Here is a 17,325-nt window from a genome sequence, read left to right on the forward strand (position 1 = left end):
CTTGCGTTGTACTTCTTGTCTCTCGCTGTCTGAACTTTGACTTGTCAGAGTAACACTGTGAAGTCTGCTTGAGGACAGGAGTTAAAGTGTCAAACAACTTTATCATCATTACTTCCCTGAAGTCTTGAGTGACTGATTTAGCTATGTCCTCAATCCTGCCATTGAACACCATGGATGCTGACCATGGAGCTGTATACAAGGGTTTAGTAAAGCTTAGTCCCAAGTAGACACTGCCCTTGCCAGAGTTGTAAATTCAATCCCGTAGACATAGAGGCTAGCATGCGAGGCATTGAAAGCACGTGCTGAACTGAGAACACTGTGAGTAAGCACCAAACCAGTAATGCTGTGACGAAGCATCGAACTGGTACAACTGTGAATAGGCACTGAACCGGGAACCCTATGTGCAAAGATCCAACTGGCATGCTGTAAGCACTGTATCAGGAACAAGAGGTGCTTTAAACAAAAGCACTGAATCTGGAGCAAGTGGTGCTCTGTAAACAGCCACCTGTCCTAATATACTTGACGCTGCAGCAAGTGCTGAACTGAGAACACTGTGAGTAAGCACCAAACCAGTAATGCTGTGACGAAGCATCGAACTGGTACAACTGTGAATAGGCACTGAACCGGGAACCCTATGTGCAAGCATCCAACTGGCTTGCTGTGAGAAAGCACTGTATCAGGAACAAGAGGTGCTTTAAACAAAAGCACTGAATCTGGAGCAAGTGGTGCTCTGTAAACAGCCACCTGTCCTAATATACTTGACGCTGCAGCAAGTGCTGAACTGAGAACACTGTGAGTAAGCACCAAACCAGTAATGCTGTGACGAAGCATCGAACTGGTACAACTGTGAATAGGCACTGAACCGGGAACCCTATGTGCAAGCATCCAACTGGCTTGCTGTGAGAAAGCACTGTATCAGGAACAAGAGGTGCTTTAAACAAAAGCACTGAATCTGGAGCAAGTGGTGCTCTGTAAACGGCCACCTGTCCTAATATACTTGACGCTGCAGCAAGTGCTGAACTGAGAACACTGTGAGTAAGCACCAAACCAGTAATGCTGTGACGAAGCATCGAACTGGTACAACTGTGAATAGGCACTGAACCGGGAACCCTATGTGCAAGCATCCAACTGGCTTGCTGTGAGAAAGCACTGTATCAGGAACAAGAGGTGCTTTAAACAAAAGCACTGAATCTGGAGCAAGTGGTGCTCTGTAAACAGCCACCTGTCCTAATATACTTGACGCTGCAGCAAGTGCTGAACTGAGAACACTGTGAGTAAGCACCAAACCAGTAATGCTGTGACGAAGCATCGAACTGGTACAACTGTGAATAGGCACTGAACCAGGAACCCTATGTGCAAGCATCCAACTGGCTTGCTGTGAGAAAGCACTGTATCAGGAACAAGAGGTGCTTTAAACAAAAGCACTGAATCTGGAGCAAGTGGTGCTCTGTAAACAGCCACCTGTCCTAATATACTTGACGCTGCAGCAAGTGCTGAACTGAGAACACTGTGAGTAAGCACCAAACCAGTAATGCTGTGACGAAGCATCGAACTGGTACAACTGTGAATAGGCACTGAACCAGGAACCCTATGTGCAAGCATCCAACTGGCTTGCTGTGAGAAAGCACTGTATCAGGAACAAGAGGTGCTTTAAACAAAAGCACTGAATCTGGAGCAAGTGGTGCTCTGTAAACAGCCACCTGTCCTAATATACTTGACGCTGCAGCAAGTGCTGAACTGAGAACACTGTGAGTAAGCACCAAACCAGTAATGCTGTGACGAAGCATCGAACTGGTACAACTGTGAATAGGCACTGAACCAGGAACCCTATGTGCAAGCATCCAACTGGCTTGCTGTGAGAAAGCACTGTATCAGGAACAAGAGGTGCTTTAAACAAAAGCACTGAATCTGGAGCAAGTGGTGCTCTGTAAACAGCCACCTGTCCTAATATACTTGACGCTGCAGCAAGTGCTGAACTGAGAACACTGTGAGTAAGCACCAAACCAGTAATGCTGTGACGAAGCATCGAACTGGTACAGCTGTGAATAGGCACTGAACCGGGAACCCTATGTGCAAGCATCCAACTGGCTTGCTGTGAGAAAGCACTGTATCAGGAACAAGAGGTGCTTTAAACAAAAGCACTGAATCTGGAGCAAGTGGTGCTCTGTAAACAGCCACCTGTCCTAATATACTTGACGCTGCAGCAAGTGCTGAACTGAGAACACTGTGAGTAAGCACCAAACCAGTAATGCTGTGACGAAGCATCGAACTGGTACAACTGTGAATAGGCACTGAACCAGGAACCCTATGTGCAAGCATCCAACTGGCTTGCTGTGAGAAAGCACTGTATCAGGAACAAGAGGTGCTTTAAACAAAAGCACTGAATCTGGAGCAAGTGGTGCTCTGTAAACAGCCACCTGTCCTAATATACTTGACGCTGCAGCAAGTGCTGAACTGAGAACACTGTGAGTAAGCACCAAACCAGTAATGCTGTGACGAAGCATCGAACTGGTACAACTGTGAATAGGCACTGAACCGGGAACCCTATGTGCAAAGATCCAACTGGCATGCTGTAAGCACTGTATCAGGAACAAGAGGTGTTTTAAACAAAAGCACTGAATCTGGAGCAAGTGGTGCTCTGTAAACAGCCACCTGTCCTAATATACTTGACGCTGCAGCAAGTGCTGAACTGAGAACACTGTGAGTAAGCACCAAACCAGTAATGCTGTGACGAAGCATCGAACTGGTACAACTGTGAATAGGCACTGAACCAGGAACCCTATGTGCAAGCACCCAACTGGCTTGCTGTGAGAAAGCACTGTATCAGGAACAAGAGGTGTTTTAAACAAAAGCACTGAATCTGGAGCAAGTGGTGCTCTGTAAACAGCCACCTGTCCTAATATACTTGACGCTGCAGCAAGTGCTGAACTGAGAACACTGTGAGTAAGCACCAAACCAGTAATGCTGTGACGAAGCATCGAACTGGTACAACTGTGAATAGGCACTGAACCAGGAACCCTATGTGCAAAGATCCAACTGGCATGCTGTAAGCACTGTATCAGGAACAAGAGGTGCTTTAAACAAAAGCACTGAATCTGGAGCAAGTGGTGCTCTGTAAACAGCCACCTGTCCTAATATACTTGACGCTGCAGCAAGTGCTGAACTGAGAACACTGTGAGTAAGCACCAAACCAGTAATGCTGTGACGAAGCATCGAACTGGTACAGCTGTGAATAGGCACTGAACCGGGAACCCTATGTGCAAGGATCCAACTGGCATGCTGTAAGCACTGTATCAGGAACAAGAGGTGTTTTAAACAAAAGCACTGAATCTGGAGCAAGTGGTGCTCTGTAAACAGCCACCTGTCCTAATATACTTGACGCTGCAGCAAGTGCTGAACTGAGAACACTGTGAGTAAGCACCAAACCAGTAATGCTGTGACGAAGCATCGAACTGGTACAGGTGTGAATAGGCACTGAACCGGGAACCCTATGTGCAAAGATCCAACTGGCATGCTGTAAGCACTGTATCAGGAACAAGAGGTGTTTTAAACAAAAGCACTGAATCTGGAGCAAGTGGTGCTCTGTAAACAGCCACCTGTCCTAATATACTTGACGCTGCAGAGGTAAGCAACACTCTAGAATAAAGCTATAGCATATAGCTAAATGGCAGGGTAATGCGCCACACCTGACAGCAGTATAGTATGACAAGATGATGTAGACCTCACAACCGAAGTAGAAAGCATGGGACTGAACCGTGTACTCTATGACTAAGTGCTGATCCAGGCACTCTGTACGGTTGTAAATGTTAATCAGCTGTTTGTTAACACCATCCATGTATACATACCTCTCATCATGTGGTTGTATTCACTCTTAGCTTGATAATGATGTAAGAAACAATATTGAAACGTCGCTCTACGCAATAAATAAGAAGTTGGCATCTTAAACTTGTATGGTACTTCCCATGGACACTAAGTAAGTGACGATTCAGGCACTGCAAGAGTAAGTACCAAACTGGGAGTAAATGACGTGCTGACTCAAAGTGCCAGGTCTAACCAAAAAGGCGCTCTGTCCTGTGGAAAAGTGACGCGCTGAAGTGAATTTTTTTAAATAATAATTATGATGGGTCACATTTTGTTAAATAGGTGGTCAACACTTATAGGTTTCTGGTTGTCTGGAAATTATCTGCTCTTGGTTTTCTATGTGTTTACTTCCAGGAGACTTTCCGAACTTTTGGGAAATGACGGAATATATATAAAAAGACTGGTTGCCGTGTTGAGAGGGGGACACATCACTGCAGTTACATCATCAGCCTGAATCTACATTAACCACTGTCAGACCGAACGCTGTGTTTACATTCTGCATAGATGATTCTCTCTTGCACCAAGACTTTGGTGAGTTTGCTATATTATATTTTGTGACCCACTGCCTTAGATTTTGTCTCACTTGTATTGTATGTGAGATCAGTATTGTGAAATTGGCTTGTGACTTTGTATACCTTGCTCTCTTTGCTTATTAATATTACAGAATTTGAACGTTTAAGACTTGTCTTTGTTCTGTTTGGCTGGTTCACAGGGGGTTTCTTACATCGTTTGTCACGGCAAATTCTTAACCGAAACGTGACCCATAAGCACTATCTGTAAAGTACAATCACATTCCACTTCACACTGCATCAGGTAAATTCACTTCCTTTCCATGATTTGCATTAGCCCAATTTGAATATGCATGAGCATGCACAGTTTGGACATGGCAGCGGAGGTAGATAAATGTCAACACATGTATGTGGAGAAACAGCCACCTACCACATATCCGATTTATCGTAGGCTTAAAACTGAACTGAAGATGTACACTTAGATAAGAAGTTGCAAACAGCACACCATACAGTATCAGCGCACTGGAGAGGACACCAACTGAAAACGATGCACAAGCAGAAACACTGACCAACAAGAAGTGAACTTGATATAGTCACTGGATTGGAGTGATCACCGTTGATAAGCTCACACGACAATAGTCACTGTAGTTAAGTTGAATGCCACTCCTGACAAAGAGATACAGAAACAGTAGTCTCTTCGTCGGTACTTCGATGGTAATGATCTTGCTTCCAATGTAGAGATGATGAAGGGCCCTCAGAAACCACCGATGATCCCTGTTAGCCACTCGTCTTGTGTCCATTCCATGATATAATAAGGGAAGGCATTTCCCCATGATGAAATAAAGTGACAGAGCATACATATGTCCACACGGTGTAGCGACAAGACATAGAATGACAGGTACAGATTGTCGCATGATCATCTGAGCATACAACAGGGCATGGAGATGATTGACAGGTACCAATGTCAGGGTATGGGCAGAGGTCGGGCAGTCAGAGGTCAGTAACATTTGATCCAACTTAGCTCATGCATTTCCACACATAACTTGAGAAATACAAAGATACAATTAAAAATGTAACTTATTAGCATATACACTAAATCTTAAAAAAAAAATTCACTGTTTAGAATGTATGTCAGTGATTTAGAGTGAATCAGCTTGTAGCTGTACATTGGCCTTTCCTTCTGTTACAACATATATATTCTGCAGGGGTGACAAACAATTGTATGCAGAGAAGCATGCTTGTCCTACAGAGCATTTTGTACAGAGTAGTTTTCCCAAAAATATAATGTGATACTAGACCAAAGCAACACCAGATGTCAGTGATAAAAATGTTGTTTCAGTAAACAGGCAACATCTACATCTCAATAAGCAACATAAAGTGAATGTTTGAAAACAAACACCTGTCTAACCCTGACAAAGGTTTAATCATGACAAAAAGTTGATCTTTATTATTAAATTGTGCAACAATTAAGACTTCTTACCTTGTCCTGTATCAAAATATCCTTGATATCTCCAGTATATACACTCCGATGAATCTCCACTATACCCCGGATGCATCTACAGCTCGGCCCGAAACTTTTATTACCTCCTTTTGCTGGCTCCGCATTCTTACAATAGCCTATCAACTAATAGCCTTTACAAGTGAACTTGTCAGGGTCAACAAAGATAACAGTCGTAGCTGCGAAGGTTCGTAGTACAACACAAATTTGGCGGAAATCATACAGACATATTGATAGGCCAGAAAATCTTTAAAAATATATGCAAGAACTCCTTTTGCCTCTTTCAGGGGACCTGTGCATGGATTGTGTTGCCAAGTGTAATCGGTTAGATAATTTAAAAAGCGAAAGTGAGTTGTGATTGGTTCACTCAACTTCCCAGCATATACACCTGATTGAATAAAAAGCCACCGAACGGAGGTAAGAAATGTATCGGGCCGTAGATGCATCCAGGGTATAGTGGAGATTCATCAGACCTTATACCCTGGAGATATCAAGGGTGGTATCAATAATGCAAATTCAAACTGTAAAACTTACATAACATTCTACAATTCACCTTAGGGTTACTACCCATTTTTCAAAATGACCCAGAGTTATTCAACCCTCTGATTCTACCTTTCTTAACACAGTTATAACATTGACTTGAATTCCAGTAATTAATACATCTCAGGTGCATATGTTCTTTGATGGTCATATTCAGTGAACATGACATATGTCATGTTACGTCAGAGATGTTCTAAAAGAATACAGGAGGTATAACAGGTACGCAGACTAACACTCAGTCTCTGAATATATATAATTTTGACAGAAAAAGAGCCCTAGTGTGAAATCAATCTACACTTGCTTCATGTGGGGTTTTAGCATTGCAGGGGGGGCTGGGCAGTAGGATCTCAATGTGACTTGGGGACTGTGTGACAGATTTATTAGGTGTGAATTAACATCTATGTGCGTGTTTCCTCACTTATGAGGAAAAATAAACCATTTGCCACCTGAGGCTTGTGAGGCGTCAGTTGTATTAACACAAGCGTGTAAAATGGGGAGGCAAGTACTGGCAATATTGCAATATATTTCTTTCAGGATCAGTGAAATTGATTCATATGCATATATCATTACAGAATTCATAGATTGTTACAGATGAAAAGCTGACCTAGGTATTTATCAGAGCTTGAGATAACACACTACATAATGGTGGATGCATTCAATACTGCCATCTTAAAACTTTGGAAAACTCTTTTGGCAAAATTACATCATAAAACAGAGACCATTTATTCGTTGAATCAGTACGATTTTAGAAGTTCATTTTTCTTCAAAACAATAGTTCAAAATAGTGAAGGTGTTAAAAGCTATGGAATCTGATGATTTTCTCACCAATGTCGTCCTTATCCTTAACAAAAGGCTCAGTTTTGGCTGTGTGCTTGAAAATCTTCTGCAATGCTAGTGAAATGACAACACCATCTTACAAAAGTATTGACCAAATGCTTGTCTGATATAAAATACATGAACTTACATCACAGGCAAACAGTACAAATGGATGGCACAGCATGGAGAAAATGAAAATTTGCAACGTTGACAAAGTACTTCCCTTGCTTCAGTTCGAAAAATAATGTTCATATCACATTAAAATATCATCACCATCAAAGGTATACAATCATTTCTTCACATTTCCAACCCCATGTTGAACAATTATCAACGTGAAATATATTTTATTCAACATTTTAAGCACAACTCGTGGTATACCAGACTGTTTTTCGCCTCAGTTCTCCTGGTTCAATGGAGAGATGGAACAGGAGGGTATTATTCCATGGAATACTTACAGTTACCTCCCCTGCTTCATTCGCCAGAAGTGTTTTTATGTAGAATAAATGTTACGAAAATTCTAACAATAGCGATGACAGATAAGACAAATAAACTCCAGCAGGTTCATGATAATATTAGGCAATATGATATTTCTTTTTAATTTCTCCTTATTCTTTTTCTCTCACCCCATTCAACCGTACGCAGGCAGGGGTAATGGAGGCGATGAACAATCTGAATACCATGACTGGCGTTTAAAATGTTGAATGAAACATACGTGAGTGCTTATCAAACATGGGGTAGGAAATCTGAGAGCACAACCAAAGTGAGGAAATAGGAGTGTACCTATGACAGTGGGGATATTCTATTTTCACATACAAAGTATTTTCCAATCCGAAGCGAGTGAAGTACGTTGCCAACTTTTGATCGCTTCGCTCACATTTAAGAAGACTTGTCATATTCTCAATGCTGCGGAACCCCATTTGTGCTACAGTCTACCTGAGCTTGTATAAAAAGGAATCTGTCTGATCAAAACAAACAGCTGGAATCAGATTTTGCTCATTAGTATAACTTACTAACAAGGCAACTGGACCTATGTGTGAGTGAGTAAGTTGAGTTTCACGCTGCACTCAGCAATATTCCAGCTATATGGCGTTGGTCTGAAAATAATTGTGTCTGGACCAGACAATGCAGTGATCAACAGCATGAACATCGATCTGCACAACTGGGAACCAATGACATGTGTCAACTAAGTCAGCAAGCCTGACCACCCAATCATATTAGTCGCCTCTTACAACAAGCATAGTTGCTTTTTATGGCAAGCATGTGTTGTTGAAGGCCTTCACAGGTCTTTGGACCTATGAGTAGGAACTGTGTGAATGTTCTTACATTACATATAAAAACTACTAGTATATCATAGCTGACGTAAGCAGGCTGAGTTGAGGCTACTAGGCTTTGACAGCAATAACATAAATCCATGACAAATATCAGCCCTGGTGACAACAAGATCACCTTGGGAACCAAGTGAGCACAGAGGGAACATTGCATTGCTATAGGTTATGTTAATGTGTAAACATATGACATAACTAATACAGAAATGCAGATTTTATTGTGGCTGCCATGGGGCACCAGACACATATTTTAGGTATGCCTTTGTGAAAATAGCATGCAAATGTTTTGATGATCCAGTTCACGACATTTATGCCAGCATGTCAGGAAACATCAAGTTAGCCTGTAAACTGGTCTGTCTCACACTCCCTGGCCAACTTATTGTCCTTTCTTCCAAGCCCATTCAGCAATATTTAAAGCTCATAAAGTGAAGCAAGGCTACATTCCCTCAGGTTTTGAATCTCCCATTAGGGACTCCTTCACAATGGAAATGGGATTATTTGTTACTATCAAAATTATAGACTAAGCATTAGTTTAATCTGTTAACTTGAGAGCTGGATTTCTTGAGCACTATCATGACTGCACATATAGTTCAGATTCCATTTGTATTGTGTAGTTCTGATACTTTGTCTACCGGCAAAGATCTCATAATGTCCATTTGGAGAACTCTTTCAATTTAACTAAATTTCAACAAACCTTTAAAGGGTGAACTTTTCTTTTTCTTTGGCAGAGTTGCAGATGACTCATCTAATTTGGGTTGACTTTTCCAGGAAGGTATGTTGGAAAGCATTACATACCTATCACGGCACTTGTATCGCTTACGCTTTTCATCGATGGGCATACTCAGTGCAGCTTCTGGAAGCAGACAATAAAGCAACATGAGTTTCCTTGAAAATATTCCCATCACATACACACAACAAAATAGATTAGCTCTGAAAGACAGGTCTTTCTTTTGTTATACATAAGTGGGCAACATGATCCTGCCACATGGCAGTATTTTCACGGTGGAGTGATCATCATTGCATCATGCAGTCTAAGTGAACTTAGTCTCAGTGTTATTCATTACTCTCCACCACTGAGTCTAACAAACCCTAGTAGAACGTCTCGTCAGGTAACCTCTGAGCATCCTGTCCTATCAAATGCGAGACAGTTAAATAGATTTAACCAATCAGACAATGGCTGCTACTTAGGGATCGGAGGGACTTACAAAATATTAAGGTCTCTGACACACATCTCTCCACAATCAAAACTCTGCATATAACACAGTTAATTGACCTTTTGCAGTTTGGTAAGCTGTGTTCTGATTGGTCAATCTCAAAGGTTACCTGACGCGACCTCCCATAAGTTTTTGTTAGACTCAGTAATGGAGGTAACGAAAAGTACTCAGGCTAAGTTTACTTAGACTGTTGTATCATGATAAGCGAGAGTCCAAAGCAGGACTCTAAATGTTGACCACTTCAGCGGAACTCACAAGCACTGGATGCTAATGATATTGAAGAAAGCCGGACCACAGAATTAAGCAGATTTGAAATTCCCAAGACACAAGGGACACAACTCTATGTTCAACTTCCCTCAGTATTCTACATAGCACTAATGGAACCAGTACACCAATGTGGTCAACTGTGGCTATTGTTACCTTCAAAGTTCATGCAAGCTCACTGGACTAAGACCACTTAACTTTTTTCTATCAAGACATGGCTGAATTGATTTGTTGAAGATATCACCCATTGGTATGAATGTGAATTATATTACATTCTTCATATGTAACAAATTTCTAAATGAACTGTTCGATGGATGTTTTCAAGGCTGATTATGGGGCACAATGTGAGGACTCATAGGCATGCAAATATGCAAAGCTTTTATTTTAATGGTGAAATTTAAGTTCATAAAAAATACTTCAGGTTCGGAGACCCAAATACAATGTACTTCATTCTATCATCTATGCCAACTGACAGTCAGCCACTATGTGCATTTAACAAAATATAGACCCAACCAGTAGGAAAAATTTGCTCCAAATTTTACTGCAAAGGAACCCATTTGTAAAGAGAATGGTCCCAAATTTAAAAGAAACAAAACTACGCAATTCCAACTTAGGAAAATTCAGTACATTTATTATTCATTAAGCTATGCTGCAAGTGAATCTCTGTGTCATATTGTGTCTCTCACAATGTTGTGATATTCTGTAGCAGTCAACACATAGGACCACCACTTCAAACTGGACATCTTATATCACAGCCTCCTGACACTGAGTGATTTTTCTACATAGTCCCTTTACACATGCTTTGATTCTAGCTGTGGTCAGATAATGATGAGTAAGAGATTTAACATGCACTTTAACTTCTCAAGGTATCCAGATGCAGGGTTCAGAACACCTTTAGAATACAGCACCACAACTTCTTGTGAGGATGTTAGGGTTTGGTTAACCCAAACTAACTTAACCTAATCTAACATTAATCACCTACAATTATGTGAAAGAGCATTATGACATGCATTTAAAGTTTGTGGTGCTATATTCTAAAGGTAGGCTCAGGATTCTACTAATCCTTATTTATCCAGTGGTCTCACTTGTTATGCATCAACCATAAACAAAACAGATATCCTTATTTCCCCAACATGTGTCACTGTTTCTGGCCCACTACTACTAGTGGTCCACTACTAATAAGGAATTGAAAGGGTCCTGTGCATTAATTGTACCAGTTAACACAGATTTGTGTTTTTGTCTGGGGTCTTATGCTACAAAACCTGGGGACATTTTCCAAAGTAAATGGGGTTTACTGTTGTTTTCTTCTCCATGATTTGGGGGCATATTCTCTCTTCTGAACCAGAGAGCATATAACCAGGTCCTTTAAGGCTCTATATATGGTCTCAACCTACTTGGTGGGCAAGAAATATTGTTCTTGAAATTTATATTTTCTTCTTACCAATGGATGGTAACAGTTTATACAATTCAGTTACTTTCTGAGTTGTGAGCCTAAACGATAAGGAAGACATGGTTTGCACTTGGGTGGATAGAACATGATCATGACAAAACAAATGCTGCTTTCACTTTCACTTTGTGATTTGGCCAAATCTATTTGGTTTATACCTCGAGCCGATTTAAGCTCTGCGTTCTCTTCGTTTTGAAGATGCTGTTGTGTTTTTCCGTCCGTATGCTCTGCCGGTTTCTTATGAGATTCCTTTTTCGAACCTCCACCTAAACCGTCATTCTGACTACTCATATTTTTCACAGGCTGCGTCTGAAATTGTTGCTTCGCCTGCTTCGATGTCGGGGCTTTCTTCGACATTTCAGAAACAAGGTGGTTGAAGTTTCGTTGTAGTGGTTTGAATGGCTGTACAAGGTTCACATTACAGTGACTACGGGGATTGTCAATGTATAATTTAAAAGTAGAGAACGTATTTCTTCCTGCGAAAGACTTCGTTAGAAAACCGGACAGGGTCCTTGCAATCATGCTATTAACTCCCTTATGTAAGGGAGGTAACTCTCCCATGGAATGCAAACCGTTCTCAAACAAATATTAGTGACCAGTAGATATGTTGCCTTCGTCCATGGGTAAATTAAGAGAACGGGAAAATAATTTAAGAAATGAAAGAATATAGCGCATAATTTTTGGCATACGCTAGAGTTATTTCACGGTTTGCCGATAATATACCACTAAAATAAAAATATACTATGAACAGAATTTGGTGATACTCCATGATTTTGGGTGAACCATATTATTTGGTAACCACGTTTATTTGTATAAGAACAAAGAAGGGTAGGGCAAACTTGTGTGGCCTGAGGGTTATTTAGAAAATATTTTTTTATTCAGAAATTTTCATGATGAGCACGTGAACATGATCCATTAAACTTCGAATTTTCCATGAAAACTTGTCAGTAGTTCGCTGTGGATTACAGCTATTAAAATGAAGACTGAAATTGTTGCTATTGTTTTTTCAGAGATCTTTTTGTTTTGCAGGTTTGTGACCTTCAGCGTCAGGGACGCGTGTAACATACATTTGGAATGTTTCAGTAATCAGCAGACTGCAATCAATTTTTTTAAAGAAATCGACCGACAAAATAACGTTGATAACAGACGTCGACCTAGTCGAAAACAACAGGTTCTGTCTCAGAAGACCGTTTCATCTTAACGTGCCTCTAAATCACGCGAGTTCGATGATGCGAGGTGCTTCACAGAGATACAGGTGGTAGAGTGCCTGGACAGACGATTCATAAGACGATCTGCTCAGATGGAAAATGCATGGCCTATTTCCACGTTTTGTCCCACAACCAACATTTTCAGATGAGTGAGTGAGATGGGTTTCACGCCGCTTTTAACAATAATCAAGCAGTACCACTGCGGATGACATCAGAAATGGGCTTCGCACGTTGTACCCATGAGGGGAATCAAATCCCGATCTTCACTGAACTAATATGAAGAGCGAACGTCAGATGTAACCACTAGGCTACTACACCGCTCCTAGCTGTTTTCTGATGAATCACTGTTTACGTACTGGCATAGAAGGAATGGGCGTTCCAAGCAGTTTACGTCCGACATAGAGAGAGTGAGTTGGACTTTTACGTCGCATCGCCATCATTCCAGACATTATAGCGACGCGACCAACTCTGCATATATATGTAAGTCCATTTTAAATACAAAGTTTAAATCAGAGTCTAAAACGACGTAGTTCTTCACTATAGTATTACTTACAAGTAGAAAACGTCATAATAAGTAATTTATAAACAGGATGTTTGTCACACACAATATATAGTTACAATTCATAAAATAGATCGATTTCTCTGAAGTACGTATATGGTGCCCATTGAGATTCACGCGATGGACAATAAAGGCGCTTTGGCCCTTTCTTTAGCAAAATCCGTGGTCATCTGACTTCCAACGGCTAATGTAAATCTCTGATAGATGTCATTCATACATTGTTAAAGTATTTATCTCATGCCAATAATCTGGTTATTGCACAAAGTTTCCACATAAATTCGCACTTTTACAGTTCCAATTTGCCACAAAGTGCGAGTCATTTGAACTAGTCGTAAAATCCTTTCTTGTGAGTTTGTGTGTGTACGTGCGTGCGTGCGGGCGTGCGTGTGTTGTCTTTACAGTTCGCAGTTTTCCAGTCATCTCACTTAAATAGTCACGTTTTGAACAGACAATCAACTGAATGATGTTTTTAACAATGACCCAAGCAGTACGGAGATGCACCGTCAGCCATGTCATTACGCCTCACCAGCCGAAACCACCAATTATACAGGGGTTAATTTTCTACCAATCAATTCTACCCAAGGATCCCTACCGTTCAGATGCTTACTAATAACAACAGAACGTATTCTACGATTATTAACGTCATTTGGCCTAATGTGTCTGGTGATCTTGTACTCCCCGGCAGGCGCTCCATGCATGCAGTTGGCTGTCGAACGTTGGAGAGACGTTTCAGCGATGCTCTCAGAAACTGGAGTTAATCTATATTCCACTCACATTTTCGCGAAACAGGATGCATACACATGGGAATTAATTCAAACTGATAGAAAAAAATCCAGTTTCGAAAAATAATGATAAATCCTGATCTGAACTCAGTTGGACATATTTCGGGTTACCCTGGCCTGCAAAGCTAAGATCTAGATCCTACGAGGCACAACCTGACTGGGAAGACTTATAGTCACTGCATGGGGATTGACAGATGATCTCCATGTTGATAATCAGAAGTATGATCAAGTTGAACAAATCCCCGAAGTGGTGAGGCTCATATTGAGCAGAGTAAGGAGGCATCCCCCGAAAGTAACTCACTACAGACACCAGAATCAGAGACCCTTCCGAGGTTTACAACAGTAGTTTTCATAGCAGTACATTCGGCGGTCTGATTGGTGGCATGACTGGATGGCAGTCCTTTTCAGGGTTGATGAATTAAAAATTTTCCTGATCTGTTTACATTACACACATATGTCGGCACTTATTGCTCTGGGCCCTTATTCTCGAAACGTTCGTGGCCCTAAGAATTCTTAACTTTGGTCGTAGCCAATGTGTTAAGAATGGGCTAACGAACTTCGTAAGGTTACGAACGTTTGGAGAATAGCGAGCCAGATCATCATCAGTGTGGTGTTAGTGCTCGCCGTTCTTTCGTCGTGCTTCCGACAATGCATCACATTTGTTATTTTGTAGTCATGGTATAATATCCAAGTGAGTGATGCTTCCTTTTTGCTTATGCGTATTCTGTACGTCACATTAATTACACACCAAAGGATGCGTTTAAGTGAAATGGTAAGTATTTGTCTCATAAAAGTGAAGTCACATAAAATAGATGTCGATGGACACGTTATTTTAGGTGCCCAAAAATTACAGTAACGACCTCGATAATGACCGTTGACGTATTATCAAGGTTCTAGTATTAAAAAAAGAGTTAAGGCCATGAAAACGTGTAGTCATTGTGAGGCAAATGTTGATGACGTTTTGTATATGTTAACATATAGTTATCTGTGAGTTCTTGGTGATTAGAAGAATCGAAAAACCCATTGAACCGGTAATGCTATTGACTTGGTGAAATAATAGGTAATCAGTTTCGTTCTGAAGCATTGTCTAACCACGGATGAACAGCCATGACGTTACCTGGGATGCCATGACATCACCCACGTGATACAATGGATCCTGTCACGGGCCTGTGACAACTAAAATCGCCTAACATTACTAGTGACAACGCAAAAATCAATAAAAACAAACGAACAAAGTATTATTTGATTAGCGCGCCTGAACGACATGCATTTTGCATATTTGGGATTGAGAAATCACACTGAACAGTAATGGTGCAGTGAACAGTAATGATTTCTTGGCTCCAGTCCAATTTCAGGGACTGGGATAGCAGAGCTCACTAATTCGTTTACAAAAACGTTGAGCACAGCGGCAGTAATGATTTAACGAGTCCTAATAACATTTCTGACGAAACATCCTGAAGGCCGGAGTGCTGACGCTAATATTCTAATACAAACGGATGACGTCACAGTTGTTGATGACGGCTAGTGATCGTGACGTCGTGTTAAAACATAGTTTGAGTCTCGATTTAAGTAATACAGTACATTCTGCCACCATGTATAGTGTAATAAAGCACACTTTCACCCTGAACTATTATAGTTAAAGCGCGAGGACGCCTGCTTTTCTGAGATGCCGATTTAATCATTTCTAAACTTAATTTCGATTAATCTATGGCAGAAAACAAACTACGGTGTCTGTGACCTAAATTAAGAATCCTCGCACAGGGCTAACTGACGCGATGTTATTTTGACTTGTCAGCCCCCTACGTTAAGACAAACGTTACTAGAAAAACAAATGATGAACAGTTTGGTGACGGTTTATGTTCAGGTTAAATATCGTCTCTAAATCATTTTAATTACATCTGTGATTCTCTTAAACCATACAAGGCAATAAGACCGTCTCATTTCTACTACCAACGAAAGTTTAGATCAGTACATTCAGCTGAAGTTTCCACCTGTGATGTTAGCTGTGTGGTGCAACTGCAAACCAAGAAACGGGATGCGACGAAGCAGTTTACTGTGGGAGGCTTTACGAGGTGATGGCAACTGACATCGATCGTGATGTAGGTTACATTGTGACGTAATGCAAAAATGTTCGACTAGGAGGGGGCAGACAGGAATGGCGCAGTGACGTCAACACATTGTGACGTAATGAACATTATCGTCTGGGAAAGTATTGTCGGCGCCTTTGATCTTTAACCGAAGCATCTTAGAACTATCATTCACACCTCAAACCTCTCAGGCACTCATTCCCTGGATAAAGCAGCAATACTTTTGATCCAGTTTATGCAAAGAAACAGTTGATTAAATCAATAGATGAATGTCCAAATAGTGTCAAGGGAGAACCTGACGCTCGTTCCTACGCGTGTGTTTAAATTCAATGTATCTTCGCACCCTCAGAACTCAATCAGATGATGCAACCTGCATGTAATACAGTAAGAAGGATAGAGGGAAAGGGAACGTGTTTCACCCATGAATTCACTATCAAATTACGGACAAAACAAGTAATATTTAATAGCATGATGCGTTGAAGCAAGTCAAAAAGCAACATGGTCAACACTATCATCTCATCGGAAGCATATGTATTTGATCCAAATAATGACAGAAACTCAGTGAGTATTGTTTGAGACCACAGTGCGTGATATTATAGCTGTAGTTAACTAACCCGCGGTTTGTTGTATATGAAATGTTAAAAGTGTGGTAGTTTAGCCTGAGTATTGTACCGCCTTGATGAGGCGGTTCGCTGATCATGATGTCGACCACTTCCTGACCTGGCCCCTGCAGTAACCCAGGGCCTAGATTTTGCATGCTCAGATAATCGTAACTTGCTAATGTACGGCACTTACGACTATCTTGGCGCTAACAGAGCTTCGAAAATCTGGGCCCAGCATGTTTATTATCGGTCGCGTTAGAGGTGACATGAGAGAAGCTCAAAACAACATTCACTAGATGGACGGTACTTTAAACGACTGTTGATAGGGTGAAGATTCCACTTCGAATACACACACACACACACACACACACACACACACACACACACACACACACACACACACACACACACACACACACACACACACACACACACACACACACACACACACACACACACACTGAATGATACTTGCAACAATATTACAAATGGCTTTTCTGATTTATGTTAATGTCTTGTTTGTATTTGGTTCCAGTTCAATACTTGTTCCACGTATCTTAGTTTTATTCTATTTATTTTCCACAGTAATAACTCCTACACTGTTCGTTTCAAG

The 17,325-nt window shown here is 41.0% G+C and overlaps 1 protein-coding gene across 2 annotated transcripts in view; it reads right to left on the minus strand.

Annotated features, from left to right (window-relative positions):
• LOC137293625 (ADP-ribose glycohydrolase MACROD2-like) overlaps positions 1–12,022 on the minus strand; it is a 37,742-nt gene extending 25,720 nt beyond the window's left edge. The window contains exons 1-3 of one of the 2 annotated variants that reach the window (XM_067824284.1): positions 11,633–12,000; positions 9,244–9,402; positions 7,234–7,299 (exon numbers count right to left, since the gene is read on the minus strand). In XM_067824284.1, the coding sequence (XP_067680385.1) occupies positions 7,234–7,299; positions 9,244–9,402; positions 11,633–11,996 (589 nt within the window). In that variant the 5' untranslated portion in view covers positions 11,997–12,000. Of the gene's footprint in view, positions 1–7,233; positions 7,300–9,243; positions 9,403–11,632 lie in introns of both variants that reach the window. The other variant, XM_067824283.1, reaches the window with a different exon arrangement.
• Between the last annotated feature and the right edge of the window lie 5,303 nt (positions 12,023–17,325).

The sequence above is a fragment of the Haliotis asinina genome, chromosome 8 (assembly GCF_037392515.1).
Source record: "Haliotis asinina isolate JCU_RB_2024 chromosome 8, JCU_Hal_asi_v2, whole genome shotgun sequence".
NCBI classification, from domain to species: Eukaryota; Metazoa; Mollusca; class Gastropoda; order Lepetellida; family Haliotidae; genus Haliotis; species Haliotis asinina.